Raw genomic sequence first — 19,407 nt, forward strand, 5'->3', positions numbered from 1 at the left:
CAGCGTGGCGTGGCTTAAGATCGAACAGCCACCGCGCGCGCCGCACATTTGCAATCACTTAATCGTTCGCGATCCATCAGACACACACACACGCACACTCTCTCTCTCGATCGGTCGTTTGACGAAATCAGTCAAACGACTGTTTCCTGTCCTCTTCCTGCTTCTCCCTTCCGCTGGTTCCCTGGTCGTCTGGTCTGGTGAAACGTGAAAATGACAAACCAAAATCAACATTTCCCACGGGGCGCGCGCGCTTTGCGGTGCAACTAATTTTTCCAAATTTCGTGCTTCACGACGTCCCGCGGGAGGACGTCAGTGAAAGCTCTCACTTGCTCGCTCACTCATTCACTCTCTCTCCGTGCGTTTCCGTCGGTAGCTGCTATGGTTGTTGCGTCACTTGCCGGCGAGGTGGTACGAGGAAAGGCTGGCCAGGGGAGTGGTGAGCCACGGTCTCATGATTTAATCATTTGATGACGCCGATGGTGATGGTGGTGAATGCTGATGCTGTGCGGCGTTGTTCATGTTCCATATCGTGCCAAGCGAGTCCGGAGATATGTGCTAAATGTGCGCGAATCGGCCTCGGCCATTTCCCCGGGAACAAGAAACGGATTTCCTTCCTTCCCGCCGCGTTGCCTCTAAGCTTTCCCTTCCCCCCGTTTTCTCCGGTATGGAAGCATGTTTGACGTGTGTTTCGTTCCGTTTTATTTAACTTCCATTCGATGGCCACCAGCGTGAAGAAGGTGGAAGGCAACGGAACCAAACACACAAACACGTTTTGTGAATGTGTTTCGATGCAAATAGTATAGCTCCCGCAGCAGCTCAATACTCGGTTCCGTGTGTATGTCCGGACACTAGAATGACACTAGGACATCCAAAGGGACCTAGGGAGGAAACTAGGTCTCCTAGGGTTGGTCAGTGTGTCTGGCCGGGTAGCCGGACCAGCCCTTGTTCAACTGCATTGCCGCTCCCTCCGGCTTCTGGCTGGGGGATGAACATTGCATCCAGCAGTAGCAGCAGCAGCATCATATTGAGAGCATTGCGCATCGTATCGCCAATTGAAACCGAGTTCTCGATGCCGAATGTTCTCAGTGCGTTTATGACGTCATTGGAATTCGGAATCCAGTCCCTAGGGTCCACTATTTTTAAATGTGTTTAGGCAAAACGCAAATTTTGTGGCTAAAATAATCCTGCAGTAGCAGCTAGCTCTCTCGGCGTGGCCCCATTTCGAGGGTATGATGTTAGTGTTTTCAATTTTTGTCAAGTTTTGCGCTCAAATAGAATGTATGTGTGCCAGTCTCTGGTGCAATTTCGAGCACATACTAAACAGCGCAGCGAAGCTAAGTAGACCCACCGAACCAAAGTGCATTCATCGTTGCATAAGCGCGAGGAGGGAGCAGTAGCATAGCTGGAGTGGGTTGCGAGAAGTTTTTAAATAAAAAATATACCAAACAGTTACTCTCTGCCCCCTACGCCGAGTGGTGTGCAATAGAGGATGTTAACCCACGCCCTCTGTCTGGCCTCTTGCCGCTTGGCCAGTAAAATGGGTTTGTACCTCACCGAAGAGGAAGGTTCCGATAATGAAGCCGGGAAAAGGGAGAGAAGAGAATGTGCTGGAGGTGGTAGCCATGTTCTCGACTACAGTAGTTGTTCGACGACTGGCCAAAGGAAAATGGAAACCATTTCCCGGAGACAGGATCGAGAGTTGGTTGGTGTTGCTGCCGTTGAGCTTTTCCATCGTAGTGGGTGGTAGTGGGTGGTGTGTCTGCTGTTTATGCTTGGAATCGTTATTTATGGCAGCGAAAAGTTTTGGCAGCTCGCCTCTAGCGAGCATTCACACACACTACGCTCACTGCTACTTTCCCTAGATGATCGCTTCTAGGAGGGTCTGTGCTGGCGGACCCGGAACTCCCTGCTCTTGCTTCTAATGTTTTGCGTTTAGCAATATCGCTTCGCAAGCCCTTCTCACCGATGTGTCCTCGCCGAGGAGTCTTTTCTGTGTATGTGTAGTAGCGAGTAAAAGTTTAATTTCGGTCAAACGAAAATGCTGATGCCGACGAGCAACTACTACTGTACTATGGCTCTTTGGGCGAAACAGTTCAGTAATGCAGGAGGAAAAGATAAGATGGTGGAGGCTCCTGGCTCCGGCAAACGTCGTTTTTCAAACGGAAATAGCGGAAAAGCGAGCACAAGAAACATTGCTCTCTCTTTAGTCTGGTCTGGTCTGGTCTGGTCTAGAGAAGTTGTTCTGCTAATGCTGTGGCTGTAGTAGTTGCGCGTCTTAAGAAAGCTTCTCCCAAACTGCAGCAGCAGCAGCGTACAACACAAGAGCCGAATGCTGTCCCTGGTGCTGGTGGAGGCTTTAATTATCTTCTTGGTTCTTGTTTTTTTGCTTCACTCACTTCCATCGAGATCCAGATGCATTAGTTAGATTAAATTTTTGTTTGCAAAATGTCTCTCTCGAAGACCGAGAGAGGAGGAGGGCTCTTCATTTCGAATTCAAAGAAAAACATCAAGATAAATTATGCCCCTGGGAGGATGAGAAAAAGACAAGAGAGGGTGGAGAAGAAGGAAGCCATTCGGTGAGGCACACGATCTCGATCTCCTTCCCTCGCCCTTTCATTACTATCATCTTTGGCTGGAATGGGATTCCAACGGAGAAATGGTGCGCTATTTGTGGAGCAGATGCAAATGATGAGAACGGCTTCTGCATCGCCGCCAGATATGCCTTATTGTTAGTGGTTTATCGATTTTGCATCAGATAAAGAGCCAGCTTAATGTATCTTGTGAAGTGGTCAGGGATTTTCTTGTGAGAAAATGTATTAACCAACGCATTACTCCATTTATACACACTACTAGCACGAGGCACGCGCGGTGTGAAATGTTTTCCTATCATTAGGCAATCAAAATGTGTAAGAAATTGTAGTGCACGTTATGTGTGCTTCGTTCAAAAGTTCATCCAAGTGCTTGCTGCTTGGCCACCATCATCTCTGTTGGTGGAATCCGGATAAAGATATATTTTAGTCACACTTTCGCTCTCTCCAATCATCACGGTAAGGCCGGTCTTGGTCTTGGCTTGGCCTGGTGGCATGCCCTGTGGCCGCTGCTTGTTGCCCTCTTTTCTTCTCACCACCACCATCATCGTCGTCATCGTCATCCTCCTGCTTCTCTCATGATCGGTGGGGACAGCCTTAACGAAGTTAGTCATAAATTTTGCTGCTGATAATTTCTGGAAGCAAAACAGCAGCAGCAGCAGCAACGACAGCACCACCACCACCATCACCACCAGCATTCAACTCATTAAAAAGTCAAACTTTCTCCTTCCTTTACGACATTATCATTTCCGTCACTCACTCGCCACTCTCCTCTCCTCTACACACAACGCACTCTTCCTTTCGCCGGCTTGCTGCTGCTGACTCTGCGCTATGCGCTTCGCAAGTTTTTACGCTGTGCATCAAATTGAAACACCATCACATTGCGATCATCATCTCATCATCATCATCATCATCTTCTTCTACGCTCTGGCGTCGTCTGGCGCTGTAGCCGCGTGACCAACGATCAAAAGACAACGACGGGACGCACACCGTCTCCAAGCTTGAGGCTCCGTCGCGTCATTACGAAAGACACAGACACCGGCGGGACTTATCGTCGTCGTCTCTTGGTCGCCGGTCTCGCCGCGACACCACGTGCGAACGTGCGAACGTGTGTAAACTGAATTAAAAAGTATTTTCTTTTGGTCGAAAACAAGCGTTAAAGAGCCCGAGAGCGAGAAAGAAAGAGGAGCTGAGTTTGTTGAAGTAAAATGTTTTACTTTTCCAACTTTGATTCGGCAAAATCAAAGACACGGTAGATTGACGTCGAGGGGGGAAAAAGCTTAAGAAAAGCATCGGAATCGAAGCTCGTGGTGCGCATATTTCGGTTGTTGTGTTGATGGAAAAGTTCGATTGTTGATATCAGGTCTTATTGATTGAGAAAACGTTGATCAAAACGCGGTGCTCTGTTTTAAATATTTATCTTAGCTCGAGCTCGGCTGGTGGTTGGTCCGGTTTGTTTAGCAGCAGCCAACGCGCGTAACGTTTAGACACGCACTCGCCGCCGCCGTCTTCAAGAGGAGAGAGGGCCACAAGTGGATTGGAATTTCACCTCGTACCACCAACCAGAGGCTCGGTGGCTGGTCTCGCTCCCCTCGTAAGTGGACGGAAGAGGACGCTGCACGGTTGCACGACGTTTGTAAAGAGACGAGATTTAATTACAATCCAGAGGTGTGCCGCGCAGCATCTCTCGGCTAGGAGGAGGGTTTATATTTCTTCCATTTTGCGCCGTGTCATCGTCGCTATTTCGCGTCTTTGCTCTTTGCTAACATGATGCTGTTAGTGGACGAGAGACCTCGGGGTCGGCGCCTGAATCGTGATGCTCTGACACTCTCCGGCAACACATAATCACGCGTGGAAATTGATATCATTAGGAAAAGTATTTTTCGATGGCAGCGCACTCATCGTCGAGTGTCGACAGTGGTAGCCCCCGATACAAGGTTGTCGACGCGAATGAAAGTTTAATTAAAATGCTCCGCAGCAAAATGCGGCGATGGTGATGACACGCGTGCGCTGGCATGTGGCGCGTGTCTGGCGCACGGTGCATCGACTGTCGAGTGTTGTCGCTGCGTGTCCGGCTCGGGAGATGCGAGATCATGGAATTAGATTCATTTCAAAACGATCACTTTAACGGTACATTAACTGGAACCTTTCCTCTTCTCTCTACTTTCAGGTAAATCACGACGACGATCATCAAGGCAAGGGAATGAAAGATGTGTGGATGTCAATCCGGAACTCCTCTTCCTTGTTGGAGCTGTTTTTCTACCAGACAGATCATCAGTCGACAGTACTAGTCAGCACAGCACAGCACAGCAGCTGCTGCTGCCGTTGGTTTGCTCCAATCATTTTTGGCAATCTGACATTCCCATTGGATATTGATGCCGCCGCCCTGGGAGGGGATTTTGTGTACGCTACGGCAGACCGAGTCCAGCATCGGTCTGCAATTGACTTTTCCACGACTTTTTATCATCGCACGCGTCGATAGCGTGGGACGCTGATCGCAGATTGCATCCATGTCGAGAAGTTAATGGACAGCGGAACCAGCTGTAGACGACAGACCAGAGAGAAAGAAAGCAAAACAAAAAAAAAATAATAATACAAAAACATAAAAGAATGGCAGATAGCTGCTGCCGCCGCCGCCTCCGCGCATAATAAAACTTCAACAGCCCAAATTGATGAGTGGAAAATGGCTGGAAAATTTCGGCCAAACACACACACACACACAGACACATATCTGTCTCTTCGTCGAACTCGAAAACACTACACTCTCCGCACCTGACGCGACTGGGCTGTCAAACCAACAATGACAGTTTTGTGGGCAATTTTCGTGGAATTCCCACGCCACCAACTACCACCACCGATCAATCAGACAGTCAGTAGAAAGAGAGCGGGAAAAGGGATGGAGAGGAGGGTCTCTGTGCTGATGGATGCTGCGGACATTCATCTCACTTATATCCAGCTTGATGTTTCATCACTCAATCATCGATCGGCATCGGATGGCTGGAGAGAGCGAGGAGAGAGGGCCTGGAGGAAGTGGCTGGTGGCCTTGTCAATGGCTCTTCGTCATGTCAATGATGACGATGGGAGGTGGATGGGATGATGGGAAAAATGATGATGATGATGATGATGATGATGCTGGTGGTAGTGTTGATGATGGTTTGTTTATGTTTTTCAGCCCCCAAACCACTTAACGCGCGCTCCTCGGCCACGCTGCTCCAGCGACTGCTGCTGTTGCTGGAGAAAGGAACTCAAAAAGCGCAGTTCGCGGGCCTTACCACTACAAACAACAACAACAACAACTACGACGAGACTTCCTCTTCAGCGCTTAAAACGCCATTTTTATCTAGTGTTTATCCGGTGCCAAAGGTTTTTCATGGCTCTCGGATGGATGGGCGCCGCCGCCGCCGTCACCGTCGCCGGTAAAGTGAAAATGATTTTCCTTTCACTTCATTTGATATCAAAAGCGCGCGGCATTATCCTGCTGCTGTCTGTCGGTGCGCTGTCGGTGGACCGGATGCCTAAGAGTTCGCCGGTTGTTCACCTTTACGCGAGCCTCGTTGGCGTGTAGGCTTATAGTATGAAGGAGGAGGAAGAGGAGGACCCTTCAGGTTCATGATATCATCCTCATCTTTTGCTTCTTGCGCTCGAGTTCCTTTCGGGACAAAAACAACAGCGCGCGCGGATCCTGTGGGTGCTGATGTGCGCGTCATGCCTAGAGAGATGCCTAGAGACACAGGACACACAATAAGCACGGGTCTTCTTCTTGTTGTGTCAACGTGTGGCTATCGCGCGAGCACTTCTTTTGTTTTGCTTCACGCGAGTGAAGTGTATGCACTTCGCGGGCGTTCTTTGTGTACTCGCGGAAAAGTCATCAAACCACCAACCAACTACGTTCTAGCGACAGTCTAATTTCGTTCCGACAGATGAAACCCGGGGTCTGGTTTGGTTTGGTCTCGTGGACGCTAAACCCGAACGAAAGGCAAATCGACGACGAGGAGATATCAAGGAGCGAGGGTCTCGATGGTTCGATTCGATCAATCTGTGACAAATCGAGCATCATCCCTGGTGATGAGGGGGGAATGTTGCGCGGGATAGGCGAACTGTCCGTTCTGTCCCCGATGTCCTGTCGATCAAGCGTCCGGCCAGACGGAAACATTGTCATCAGAGAACAGGGGTCACGGGACCAACGAGCAAGACTCTTTCGCGCTCTGTCTCTTTCTCGTTCAGTCCTAGACAGTCAGTTGTCGGACGGGTCTTGAGGTACCATCTGGCCGTGACATTCGATTCGAGAAGTAAAGGCGATAGGGAAGGACGGAAGGCGATGCTGTTTGAGGTGGTAGGCTCGACAGAGGCTATCCGACCTGTCCATCTCTTCGATCAGAATATCCAGCAAAGGGCCATCTGAGGCGCACGAGTGCCGGATGAACCGTTCTGAGGATTGTCTGTCTATCGCGTCTGTTTGGGGTTGAAAATGGTGGGTTTTAATGATTCGTTTGTGAAGTACTAAATTCGTTGCGTTACTTCTGTTGCCTCCTTCAATGATTTCTTCATACATGGCATTTTTAATGTTATTCCAATATCTATACATCATCATTTATTAATTGTTTTATAAGTCAACGTAGTTCTAATTTTTGTTTAACTATTTTTTAGTGCTCGCACCTGTAGGTTTTTTACTGTTGCAATTAACAAATTGTCCAATGTTCTAAATAGTTTGTGACAAAGCAAAAACGTTTTTTTTTTCTTACTCAACGAGTGTCTGCAGATCTCCCTCTGAATGGTTTTACAAAAAATAGTGATTTGAGTTTGGCTCGATTTTTTTTTATCATTTTGAATTGTTCAAAATCCCGTCTGCAATGATTTTACCAATGAAAACAAGAAACTCATTAGTAATTTCAAAGAATTCATCCGCGACCTTACTTGGAAATAATTTTTATTTTCTTCAAAGTTTCAGTTTATACTAACACAATTTTAGTACGAAAACAGCACTTTCATTTGGTGCTTGTGTCTTGTTGGTTCGAAAAACTCACTACATAGTGCGGTATAAATTTCGAATTCAATATTTCTGTGTTAATTTCTTTTGAAATTTTTTAATGTTTTGAACATTATATGGAGCAGCTGGGTTCAATGATAGTTAAACGATACTATCAATATTTGTAGAAGAACCATTTGCTACATATGCTTTGGCGTTTTTGATTCCCTTCTTTCATATGGTGTCTAATCTTAGAAAGAACCCTTCCTTATAGCGAAGCTTTAATATTGGAAGATGAAACTGTCATCCTCATACGAGGAAGCCATTCGTGCTGTTGCCCAGCACCAATCTGGTGGCTGCATTTGACAGAACCATAAATTAAGAAACACTCCTGGCGTGGATTGGGGAAATATTAACCAAACCCCTTGATACCAATGCTCGGACCAGCGATCAATCGTGTAAAGCATGAATTCCCCTACGGGGTTTTCATTTCGACAAACATCTCTCGTAACGGTTTGTAAGGAAATCGCAGAAGACGATACCGCCCCCCTCTATTATCTATTAAGCCTGCGGTGCACTAGTCCCCCACAAACGTTATGGTTTATCGCACTTCCGTGCCACTTGACTGAATGGCTGCCACGACGAACGACGCACCAGCCCCAGCAGTGGCCGCGCGGAGAACGCATTGCGGTCGCTGTGGTTCGTGACCATGACCCCGAGGCGAAGGTATTTCTCGTCGGTTGAAGCTAAGAAGCAGTCATAGTGTCCAACTACAGTTACACCTGGCGAAGGAGGAGGAACCGAGGATTGTGGTTAGACGAACAATCACTTACCAAGAGACAAGCGCGCCTGCAGCTGAAGAAGATCTGTCTAAATGTCTCAAAAGATGGTTTCATCCTCACCACTCTACCACCATCTGGCAAGAGAGTGGCCGTGTTTTATAGTTCACTGCATTTGTATGTTAATGATAGTGGCAATCGATTTAACTACGGTTATTTGTGGCCCGTGCCACCACCCTCTCGCCCCCTCCTCACCGGGAGTGACCAACTCCCCACGCCCCGTTCTACCAATTATCTTCCTCCTCCATTCGCACCGCACATCACACAGCGGCAGCAGCATCGTGTTACACTCGAGCGCACATAGATGTCGCTAGAAAATGGAGGAACGCAGCACGGAACGGTTCTCCTCCGTCCGTAACAATCGATCGAACGGTTGCTCGGATCATTCGAGCGGAACATTACGATATTAACGCGAGACGGCGGCGACGGCGACGGTGGGCATCGGTGTCGCGAACGGAATCGAACGGTTAATTCCGTAAATTGCAAATGGCCACCACCACCACCACCCAGTACCATAAGGCCGCCTTTCCCACTAGTATCGGAAAACACTAATCTCTCGATTGGCTCCATTTGCTCCGTTGCAGGTAATCGGTACAAGCATCGCCATTCGATACCACCGATGCCGGGCATAACTTTAATCGCATCACCATCCGGTGGCCTGAGGTTTTATGCTGATGCACACATACACACACGATGAAGGACCAGCAACCGGAGACCAACTAGGCGCCTCCATATCTAACGCTAGCGAGAGCGGTGACGATGGTGGTGGTGGTGGTGGCCAACCGTAACAATACATTATCGTTGACGCGTGTCAAGCGCCGTAAAACTATGACGCAAACACACACACACACCAGCAGCAGCAGCAGCACCAGCGTGCAGAGTGGTAGCATCCGTTTGTACGAGAAGAGCGCATAAAAGCATCGCCAAAAACGGGAGAAACAGCAGCAACAGCACCAGCAGGCGTTGGTTGGTTGGGTGGCGGAGTTCCACTTATCCTTATTTTTGCCGGGCAAGGCCCCATGACGTGGAAGCCGGGCGGGCCACAGCAGGCGGCGAGGAGCGAGATGTTGTTACGTGTTACGGTTGAAGGGCAAACAGTTTCTAGTTGTCGTCTGGTTGCGGTGTCACAACGATGAACTAGTTTTTCCGGCCTTCCATGGCCATGTTGGGTTGCTGCTGGGGCTCCTTCCTGCCCTGCTCCTTCTGCCCAGGGTGTGTCTCTTCCTGGGTGCGTGTGTATGTGTGCTACCTGCTGTTACCTACTTATGCTACCAGCTTCTAGTGACACACTTACACACACACACACACACACACATACGGGGTACGAGGGATCCGGTTCCGGCTGGTGGTGAATTCATCTTTTTGTTTTAGTGTTCTCGACACCACCGCACATCCGTCGTGCACACGCGGCACACAAGCACACTCGAGATGCTCTCTTTGGGAACGTTAAGCGTACGAGAATGCTCGAGCAGCAGCAGCACCAGTTCTTTCGAGTTAGACAAGGCATAACTGACACACACACACCAACCTCTCTCTCTCTCTCTCTCTTTATCTCTCTGGCACACCAACGATGTCGCCATTCTTCTTCGAATCGACTCCAGCAACGATACTGCGATACTACCAAAAACTGCGGCTCAATTTCGTAGCGAGAAGAGTTCTCGGCTTACCGACTCTCTACACGAGCGCGAGAAAGCTGAAAATGAGATGAGAATGAAAAAGGCGAGAATGTCAAATCCCATACATTTGTGACAGCCTACTTGTATCTTTACATTTCCATTTGTATGGGATTTGACATTCTCAACTTTTTCATTCTCATCTCATTTTCAGCTTTCTCGCGCCCGTGTAGATGGAGTGTTACTTCATTGTGTCGCGTCGCCTACTTCTCCTTCGCTCGCTAGTACCACAGGAGTTACCTAGTTACAACAGGCGAAGGCAACTTTGTATGTGACACACTGGCCCCAACTGTTGTGGCCGAAAACAGCATTTAGTAGTATCGGTTCTTCGCGTTGCTGCTGGGTGAAGGATCCTGCTTGTTTGGATGGAGTGGGGATGGGGGTGCCAAATTCGAACCAGATCGTTTTCATTCCGCCAGAAGCGTAGAGAGTGAGAGAGAGAGAGCGCGCACACGCTGTTGCTTGTTCGTATGATGGTGCTTGCTTGCTGGTGGATGCAAGTAGCGACCGCTGGAAGATGGATAATGTTACCTCGGGTGAAAAAGTCGTGGGATATGTATAGTTTTTGATCGGCCAGTGTGCACACCAACTCTACGCCATCGAAATTCGGAAAACCCGTTGGGGGAGGGATTTAGGACTTTTTCGGTGAATGCAGGACATGCGATGCGCCGTGCGCGCATAGTGGTGCTCTCGAAGGCATTTGCAATACTATATCCCCCGGGCTAGATGATACCAACGGCATGGTGTTCCCCCTGGACAGATATGATGGTCCACACAGTATCGCCTACGGCGTTTCCCGAACTACGAAGGAGCGAAAGTTACCATGGAAGCGACAATGTGTGTCGCGTAATAACGAAACGATCGCACTTGGTTACTAGATCCGCGCGGCGGGACTACACTACTGTTCGTTAGAAGAGGCCGGTGTGATGGGCGCCGTAACTAACTGACCAGTAATTCGGAACTTCTGCCTTGGTGGTGATGGTGTGCGCGCCTGCTGGTGCTACTGTCAGGGACAAGCGAATAGCACCCCCCGGGGCGCGTACAAAGACTACCCCACCAAAAAAAAAAAAAACGCGACAACGAAATGAACGAATCGTCCGCTTTGACACTTCCCACCATCACCATCCTCTAGTCTCTAGTGACTCCAGCTGCTACTGGCCTTCTCTGCTAGGTTAGTGTAGTACCAGGCCAGAAGAGCCCGGGATTCTGGGAGCAGCGCAAACTACAATAAATTTTATTTAACTGACAGCAAATGACAGCGGCAAAAATATGATACGTGTCTGTGTGTCTGTGTGGGCGCCGGAGCTCTGTGGTGTTTTTGGAATATCACTGGACGGACACTGCCTCCCTCCCATTGGATTGCTACTTCTCCTCGGCCACTACTCCCGTACACTTCCGGTTCCGGAGGAGGAGGAAGAGCGTTTCGACGAATGGACGTAGGAGGACGCCAGGGGCGGCTAGTGTTTGTCCCAGTTCTCGCTCGTTCTCTCTGACCACGGTCCGGAGTCCGTGTCCGTGTCCGGGTTTTTCGGTGGCCATTTTTTGGGTTAGCATCCCCCAGGACATACTGCCATCGAGGGGGTTTTTCCTCACCCTCCTTTTGCTTCTCGTGATGCCAGCACTGAAGAGATGTAAAAAATGACGTTCGTGAAGTCCCCGATCTGTATGTGTGTCCGTGTGTGTGTGTTACACATGAACCTGGAAGGCCATGGGATGATAGTCCGCCTGTTCCGTGCTGGTCTTGTCACACAGGAGTCGGAGGTGTGCCAGTAGTCGGTCGGTTCCGTCTGGTCAGTTCTGGTTGGTGTGTTCTTTTTGTGTATTTGTGTGTGTGTGTTCCTGGTAGTTACTCATTGAATAGATGTGTCGCCGTTGGCGATGTTTTGGCCGCGGTGGAATACGTGTCCTGGAGTGGCCCTGGATGGTTTCTAATGCGCAACATCCCTCTCTCTCTCGGTGTGAGTGTGCTGCACACTAGAAAACACTATCCATTGCCCGCCGGAAGCTCATCTACATTGTGTTGGTTCTGCTGGCGGTGTTACCAGTTTCATATGAGTGGAGAGTCGTCGCCCTCCTCGGGGTATCGAAGTTTTTACCGGGATTAGGAACCGTCCACCTCCCGGGGGGTGGTTTTTGCTCTTCCCACGCTTTTGCAACCCCCCCACCTCGTCGCTTTATACGGTGGTATCATCGCGGTGGTATCACTTCGTTGTGCTGTGAGAGTTGACGGAAGAGAAAAAAATAAAAAACTCGCCTCTCGCTAAACTCCAAAACACCGATGATGACTCCGGGGCTTCTGTCTCTCGCTCCCCTCCCCTGAGACCAGATGACAATTATGAACTTTGCAATCGAAACCGAGTGTGGCGGTCGTCTAGTGCACGAACTTTGTTCTAACGCTACTTTCGCTGCCCATGCGGCAGAAGTAGAAACAACAGTCAAACAAATGGAATACTCTTTTAGCCAGCCAGACGGTTGGTTGGTGATTTTAGTTTTCATGAAGGAGCGGGGAATGTGTCACCAGAGTGTGTCACTAGCGGGATGCGTAACGATGTCCTCACATATATTCGACACCGAAAACATCGAGGAATATAAGGTCGAAGTGAAGTATCTTCGCCATTGCCAGATGGTCAATGCTCTGCGCAGCTCAGTGGTTTCTAGGGTGTCCTAGTCAGTAGGCGATGCATAGTGCTGTTGAAAGTGGCGAGTACCGAAGATCGACAGTATAGCAAAACTGTCAAATGATATCAAAAATACATATCCATGAGTTGTCAGCTATACCACTTGAAGTGGAAGTTGATCGGTACTCGGTATTCGTTAGCAATGCACTTTGCGTAAAAGCTTATTGAATATAGACTGAAATGTATAATTCTTCGTATAACTATCATTGGTGCCATGTTTTCGCTCTTTTTCCACTTGTTTTATGTCGTTGTTTGATAATTCTTTTTGAACATTTTATTTCATCAGAATGAATATTTTACCAATTATTTCCTTTTTCACAATTACATTTTCGAAAGTATTCATAAGAATTCAAATTCGCTATAAGGTTTTTTGTACTGCCTTTCTACAAAAAAAAATCTCTGAGTAAACAATTCGCATTTGAGCGTCAATTTTCTACAAAACACCCATGTTGGTCCACCCCATCGATTCGCAATAATCCGACACCACCATCGCTGCAGGGCGCGACCCAATTGGACAATATTTACGCGAAGTAACAATTACACGGAAGTGCAATTTCATTTCGCTCCATTTTTAAGCTTTTTTCCATTTCTACTGTTCCACGAAATCGAACCAAGCACCGAGCACACCACACGCTTATTCGTTTGAACTTACGCTGGTGCAAATCGCCTTGGCGCTTGTGTATGTGTGTATATCGGTCCTCTGTGACCCTTCTGCACTGCGCCCCACACTCCGCGTATTCGATTGATGACGGGAGGGGGGAGATGCTGTGAACTGCCGGTATGTCGCGGTATTGTTCTCTGCATGTTTGCCAGCTGGCAGCAGCAGCAGCAGCAGCAGCAGTAGTAGTAGTATTAGCTAGTAGGTCCTCCCGAGTGACGAGAATTCCTTTCCATTTCGGTTCGCAGCTTTCTCTTTACTTCGCTCTTCCTACTATACACACAGACACACCACACTGCAGGAGGCCAATTTCGCAGGCCTCCGGGCGTGCTTCCCTTTTGCTATAGAACGGAAGCAATAAGGCACGCTGCAGTAGTGCGCGTTACTATACTACACTCACTCACTCACTGCATCACCGCTTCCTGCGATGGCGATGCCGATGGTGTGACGCTGAATTCTCATTTAGGTTATGTGTGCTGTGGCGCCTGAAAAGAAGGGAGGTTGGAGGCCAATTGATCGAGTACGAGAATCGATTGATATTGCACCAAAGACGGCAGGGGGGAGGGCCAACCTTCTCCGCAAAGCTTCACAGAGAGGCTCTTTTAATAGAGATAGTAACAACGGGGTAAAAGGGATGGGAGAAGTGGTGGTACCGTTGAATCGAGAAAACAGCTTGACGCGCGATCGTCAGTAGGCGACGGTAGTAGTGAGTATACGTCAGGGAAGAGGATAGTCCGTAGAAGAACACAATAAAGTCATTGCACTTCCCCGATGGACCGCTTGTGCTCCCGTAGGGAGAGATGGGGACGATAGAGCCCCCCCCCCCATTCGTTACAGGGACTCGTTTTTCCAATTTCATCAAACGGCAGTCATGCCTTCGCAGAGGCTCTTTTTCTCTTCTGTGCGTGTATGTGTGTGTGTGTGTGTGCGCGCGCCGATACAGGTTGTTCAAACATCCCATCGCTGGCGATGGTTGCTTTGATGAAGGCTACTACTGGTGGCTGCTGTCAAAGGATATGCGAGCACCCCATTTTCTCTGTGCCAACAACGACGACGACGAGTCCAGTTGGCTGGCCGGGGGCCGGTCAGGGTCAGCAACGACGAACGGCGCGAGCAACAAAAAAAGGACATTTCATCCTATACAGCTAGCCAACCTGCCAGCCAGCCAGCGATCGTCCTCCTTTACAAGACAAAAAAAATTTACACAGAAAAACAGAGACCAGAATGGGGAAAAGATTACGCGAGTAGCATACCAATCTCTCTGTGTGTGGTCTTCATTTCCTTCTCGGCCAGAGGCGCGGGACACAACGCGCGACCACCGACCGACCGATAGAAGGAGATGATGTTGTTCCGGGTCATGGAGTTGGAACAGAAAACAACAGCAACAGCACACATACACACACAAAAAAAAGGCGTTAGCATGTTCTTCACCAACCCAGCCCTCTCTGATGCTGATGCATGCATGTTGCTGCTGTTGCACAATCGGTTTTACTCCTCCGATCATCGTTGTGCTGTTGCTTCTGAGACGAACGCGAACACCACCACCCTCACTCCGTGTCGCCATGTTGTGGCACGTCCGCTAGATGGAGTAACAACCGAAAGCTCGAGTCGTGTCTCTCTGTCGCAGGAAAAAAAATGATTGGAAATGTGCAGCAGCAGGAGTAGTAGGAGAAGCAAAAACGACGAGGAATTTGGTTGGTTTTGGTGGCACAAATCCATCTCCTGGTTGGCTGTCAGGAATGGTCTGGACAGAAGCCCACCGAGAGAGATGGACGATCGCCGGCGCGCTGCTCACTGTTGTCTCTAGTGTTGTGTGTGTATGTGTGTGTTTGGTCATTCCCGATCGGTCCTTGTGCCAAAGCGATGTGTTGAACGTCGGGATTAGATTGTAGCGACATTTTGATGAGCGGAAGAGAGATAGAGAGAGAGAGAGAGAGAGAGAGAGAGAGAGAGAGAGAGAGAGAGAGAGAGAGAGAGAGAGAGAGAGAAATTGGACTGAAGGTGCTGTTGGAATGCTGATGTTCCCTTGGAATGCACAAAAAAGTCCTGAGTTGGCGATTGTGGACACTCCTCCTGACCTGAGGAGGTAACGTTGTATCGGCAGGAGCGCCGTATATAGGGATATGGTGATGGTGATGTGGCGTGCAAACAAATGGAGCGCGAGGGGTATTGTGGAGTAAAGGAGTAGAAAGCACTTCAGTAACCAAAGGATGTTATGTGCTTTGTTTTCTGTGCCCGTCGGTTGTCCTCAGACACAATGGACAATTCCATGAATATGATGGTGAGTTGTTGCTGCTGGATATCCATTGGACAGCAGCAGCAGCAGCAGCAGCAGTAGAAACAACGTATAACGTGACAAATTCTCAGACCTCGACTTGTGAAAGGAAGAGAAGCGGTCTACGAGGCATGTAATATGGGCATTGTGCGCATTGGATTGCGTCTGGATATTAGATCTGGAACCAGCGCATTGTCCATCAATAATTGCCAAATTGTTCCTTTGCTTTCTTCGCTTATCTGCAATCACTATCTGTCTCTCCTTCACTCTTTCTCTCTCTCTCTCTCTTTCCGGCGAAATGGCACTGCCTGGCACGTGCCGAGAATCTTGCGCCGATTTTCCATTAATTACGAGGAATTGCCACGCCGTTCAGCAACAATACGCTGCTCCATGCTCGTTAGGCACTTTGAAGGACTCATTATCACGATCCGGGTGCGGCGATGTGCGGTAAGAGCATCACTTGCTTCCACTACTGCTGCTGGTTCTGTCTCTTTTGCGATTGTTACGATGAGAACAAAAGCGTTAATTAACAAATCACTTCTCTCCATTTTGTCAACGTTGCTGGTGCTCCTGCTTTTCGGTGACGTTATTTTGTACTCTCGTTGTATGCCACAAAAAGCCTTAATTCAATTTTTGTGGCTTACTTTAAAATTAGTGCAGTGCAGAAAGGAAGGAAGCAATTGGGACCCCCTGCGATAGAACCGGCCAGCAATGAATCACTCGATGCCGCAGCAGCAGCGCAGCGCCACGTCGAGAATGATGAGTCACTGGCAATTTTAATTAGTTTGTTAGTCACTCCGATAATCCGTGGAAAAAGGGGTGGCCGGATATAGAGGGGATCGAGAGCAAGTTAATGGACAAAATTGGATTTGTTTTAATATGCCCCTCGACCTCGACTATGCCTCGGTCCATTCGTTGCCATCGAACAGGAAGAATCGCGATTCCGAAAAACGATTTTGCGATTGGATTAATTATAGCTGACACGCCATCGGAGCACCGCTTCTGGTGCGTGCGATGTTTGAAGTGTGTTGGATTGATTCAGATAGGAAATCATCGGATCAGATTTGCACGCCAGATTTGTCCCGGATTCATCAACGCTTCAAACGGATAAAGACTGAAAATGGAATCATTAAAAGTGTGTCCTTTATTGCAAGAAGAGGAAGAATTCTATTCGAAGGATTATCAAATGCGTTTAATGAGAATTGAATTTGGGACTCCATTGTTTGTTTCCTCTTCAATAACGTTTATAGGGATTCAGATGCATTAGCAGTGAATATGATTTGTTATTTATCATTAATTAAATAATTTAAAAGGATATATTGGATAGTCTGAAGGATAGGAGTATCTCAATTTTTCTATTTTAAGGACATGACTTGTGATGTATTCCAATATATGATTTAAGTCTTTTCTACAATTATTTAGGATCGTAACATCTGTCATCTAGCCAAATTCTAAACGTTTTCGTTATCTATCTGTCTCTTTACAGTGCTCGCAACGGCACAGCGCGTCGATACCGATCCCAGTGCCATAACTGTGGTGGAAAATCAGGAAAATGTCACCCTTCACTGCCGAGTGGCAAGTCCCGCCAAACTGTGCCTGTAAGACCATTGTTGCGGCCAATTCCATGATTCCAGCTACTAATAACGATTCTTTTTATCCGCTTTAATCTCCAAAAAAAAAACAGTATTAATCTGCCCGGCTTGAATCAACCGATTACGCTGGATGCCAATGAACCGTCACCGGTTCCCGGTATCCAATACTACGGCCAAGGAGTCGAGCGAGGATCGTGCGGTGTGCGGATTGCGCGTATCACGGCCGACAATGCCGGCATCATGAACTGTACGCTGTTTGTCAACGGCATCGGACAGACGGGATCGATCGACATTACCGTGGCATGTAAGTCTTTGTTTAGAATGTTGATATCTTAAACGGTAATAATTTTGTACTATTCTCTGCTACTTTTCTCTCAATAGTCCCGCCGGATCAGCCTGCCATTCATGTCGTATCCGGTGACGTTGCCAACCTGGTCGTCGATAGGACGCTCGAGTTCGAGTGCACGGCAGCACGCGGTAATCCGGCTGCCAACATATCTTGGCTTCTCGGTAAGATAGTAATACTCAGCACGATATCATGACATCGAACGACGGTTTAACACTATTTTTCTTTCTATGATGCTAACAGATAACGAACCCATCTACGAGCAAGTACATCCGCAACAGCCAGAGGAGTACTTTGACGAGCGTTCGAACAAACGTTACTTCACGGCCAAATCACTGCTGGTGCGTACTATCCGCGCCGAGGACAACGGAAAGCGTCTGACCTGCCAAGCACAGCACATGGCCTATCCGCAGGGTGTTTCATTGACCGATCTGGTGTTGAATGTGAACTGTAAGTCTTACCACGCCGACGATGGGTCCATAGAGTTTCATGAGGTTCAATGGTGTGTGTGTTTTTCCTCACATTTAATTATTCCAGTCCAACCACAAGCCCTCCAGGATCAGGTCATATACGGTCTGCAGGTGGGACGTACCAGTGTAGCCACGGTGACCATCATCTCGAACCCACCACCGACAGTGTTCTGGAACATTGATGGCATCGATTACCATCAGGGTACGGAGAATGGCCGCTTTGCCGTCCCGATCCCAGAACCATTGGTAAGTATCGATCGCTCCCTTACTCTCCAGTACGCTGAACACTCATTTCTGATCCGTTCGTATTCTGCAGGGAAACAATCGGTACAATGTATCGCTGACCATTGCCGGTCTCACGCTGGAGGATCTGTCCCGTACCTACACACTGCGTGCCTCGAACGCTTTCGGTTCGGAGGATTACCGAGTGTTTCTGCGATCGCAGGGCGATGCAACGATCAACGAATCGAGCAGCATCGGTATCGGTGAGATCGTTGGTCTCGTGCTGGCCGTACTGATCGTGCTGACGGCCGTCGCTCTGATCTTCGTTGCTCGTGCTACCGGCAGATGGTGCTTCCGCGGTAAGTCCACGGCTTGATAGTAGACAGTAGTGGTAGTAATAGTAATAGGTTAACGCTTGGTTTGGTTTTGTCTGGTTTTTCGGTTTTGCCTTTTGTGATAAAATATAAAAGGTGTCTTTTTGGGATTTTGGGTGGACTTTTGGGAGACGCAATCAGCAGCACACCTTCAAGGGATCATAACCGATTGCAGCAATCCAAACACAAAACTAACACTAAAATCTCTCTTTCTCTATTTGTTTATCTCTGTCTGTCTGCGCACTTTCGGTGGTGATTGGTACTTTCACTGAAATTTAAATCGCAAAAAAAAGTTTCACTTCCACCACCCACCGATCCACTCACACACCGCGTAGGAGAGCGCTAAAAAGCAGGTCGTGATTGGCGTACGTTAGTGATTGCGCTTGGCAGAGTAGAATGAGGGGAGGAGAAAGAGGTTAGTCTCATGAGCCAGCCAGTCATTTCGAGATCTAAAAGTGCTACATCACCATACGCTTTTTGAATGGATTGGGGCAGGTTCGATTCTAATTGTGTTTAAGTTGCAATTGATTCGCTGCTAATGGCTTTTCCATTATCCTTATCCACCTTTCCTCATCCCTATGCAAAACGCATTTATGAGTAAGACGAACGAGCGCGGGCAGTCTAGCACAGGGCTACTGAGACCCATTTAGATGCAACTTCGACAGCAAGGCTCTAGCAAGCGTAGCTTCTTTTAGTGCATCTGATCTAGTAGCACTCTATCTGAAT

The 19,407-nt window shown here is 48.4% G+C and overlaps 2 protein-coding genes across 6 annotated transcripts in view; one reads left to right on the forward strand and one right to left on the reverse strand.

Moving 5' to 3' along the window:
• The window catches only part of LOC125955895 (uncharacterized), a 291,000-nt gene that overhangs the window by 191,817 nt on the left and 79,776 nt on the right, over positions 1 to 19,407 (reverse strand). The gene's annotated exons all lie outside the window — the stretch shown is intronic.
• Positions 1 to 19,407, forward strand: part of LOC125955914 (fasciclin-3-like) — a 108,826-nt gene that overhangs the window by 80,072 nt on the left and 9,347 nt on the right. For all 5 annotated transcript variants that reach the window (XM_049687243.1, XM_049687246.1, XM_049687247.1 and 2 more), the window contains exons 3-8: positions 17,164 to 17,275; positions 17,362 to 17,573; positions 17,651 to 17,779; positions 17,859 to 18,065; positions 18,153 to 18,331; positions 18,402 to 18,666. In XM_049687243.1, coding sequence (XP_049543200.1) covers positions 17,164 to 17,275; positions 17,362 to 17,573; positions 17,651 to 17,779; positions 17,859 to 18,065; positions 18,153 to 18,331; positions 18,402 to 18,666 — 1,104 coding nt within the window. The remainder of the gene's footprint in view (positions 1 to 17,163; positions 17,276 to 17,361; positions 17,574 to 17,650; positions 17,780 to 17,858; positions 18,066 to 18,152; positions 18,332 to 18,401; positions 18,667 to 19,407) is intronic.

The sequence above is a fragment of the Anopheles darlingi genome, chromosome 3, assembly GCF_943734745.1.
Source record: "Anopheles darlingi chromosome 3, idAnoDarlMG_H_01, whole genome shotgun sequence".
NCBI lineage: Eukaryota > Metazoa > Arthropoda > Insecta > Diptera > Culicidae > Anopheles > Anopheles darlingi.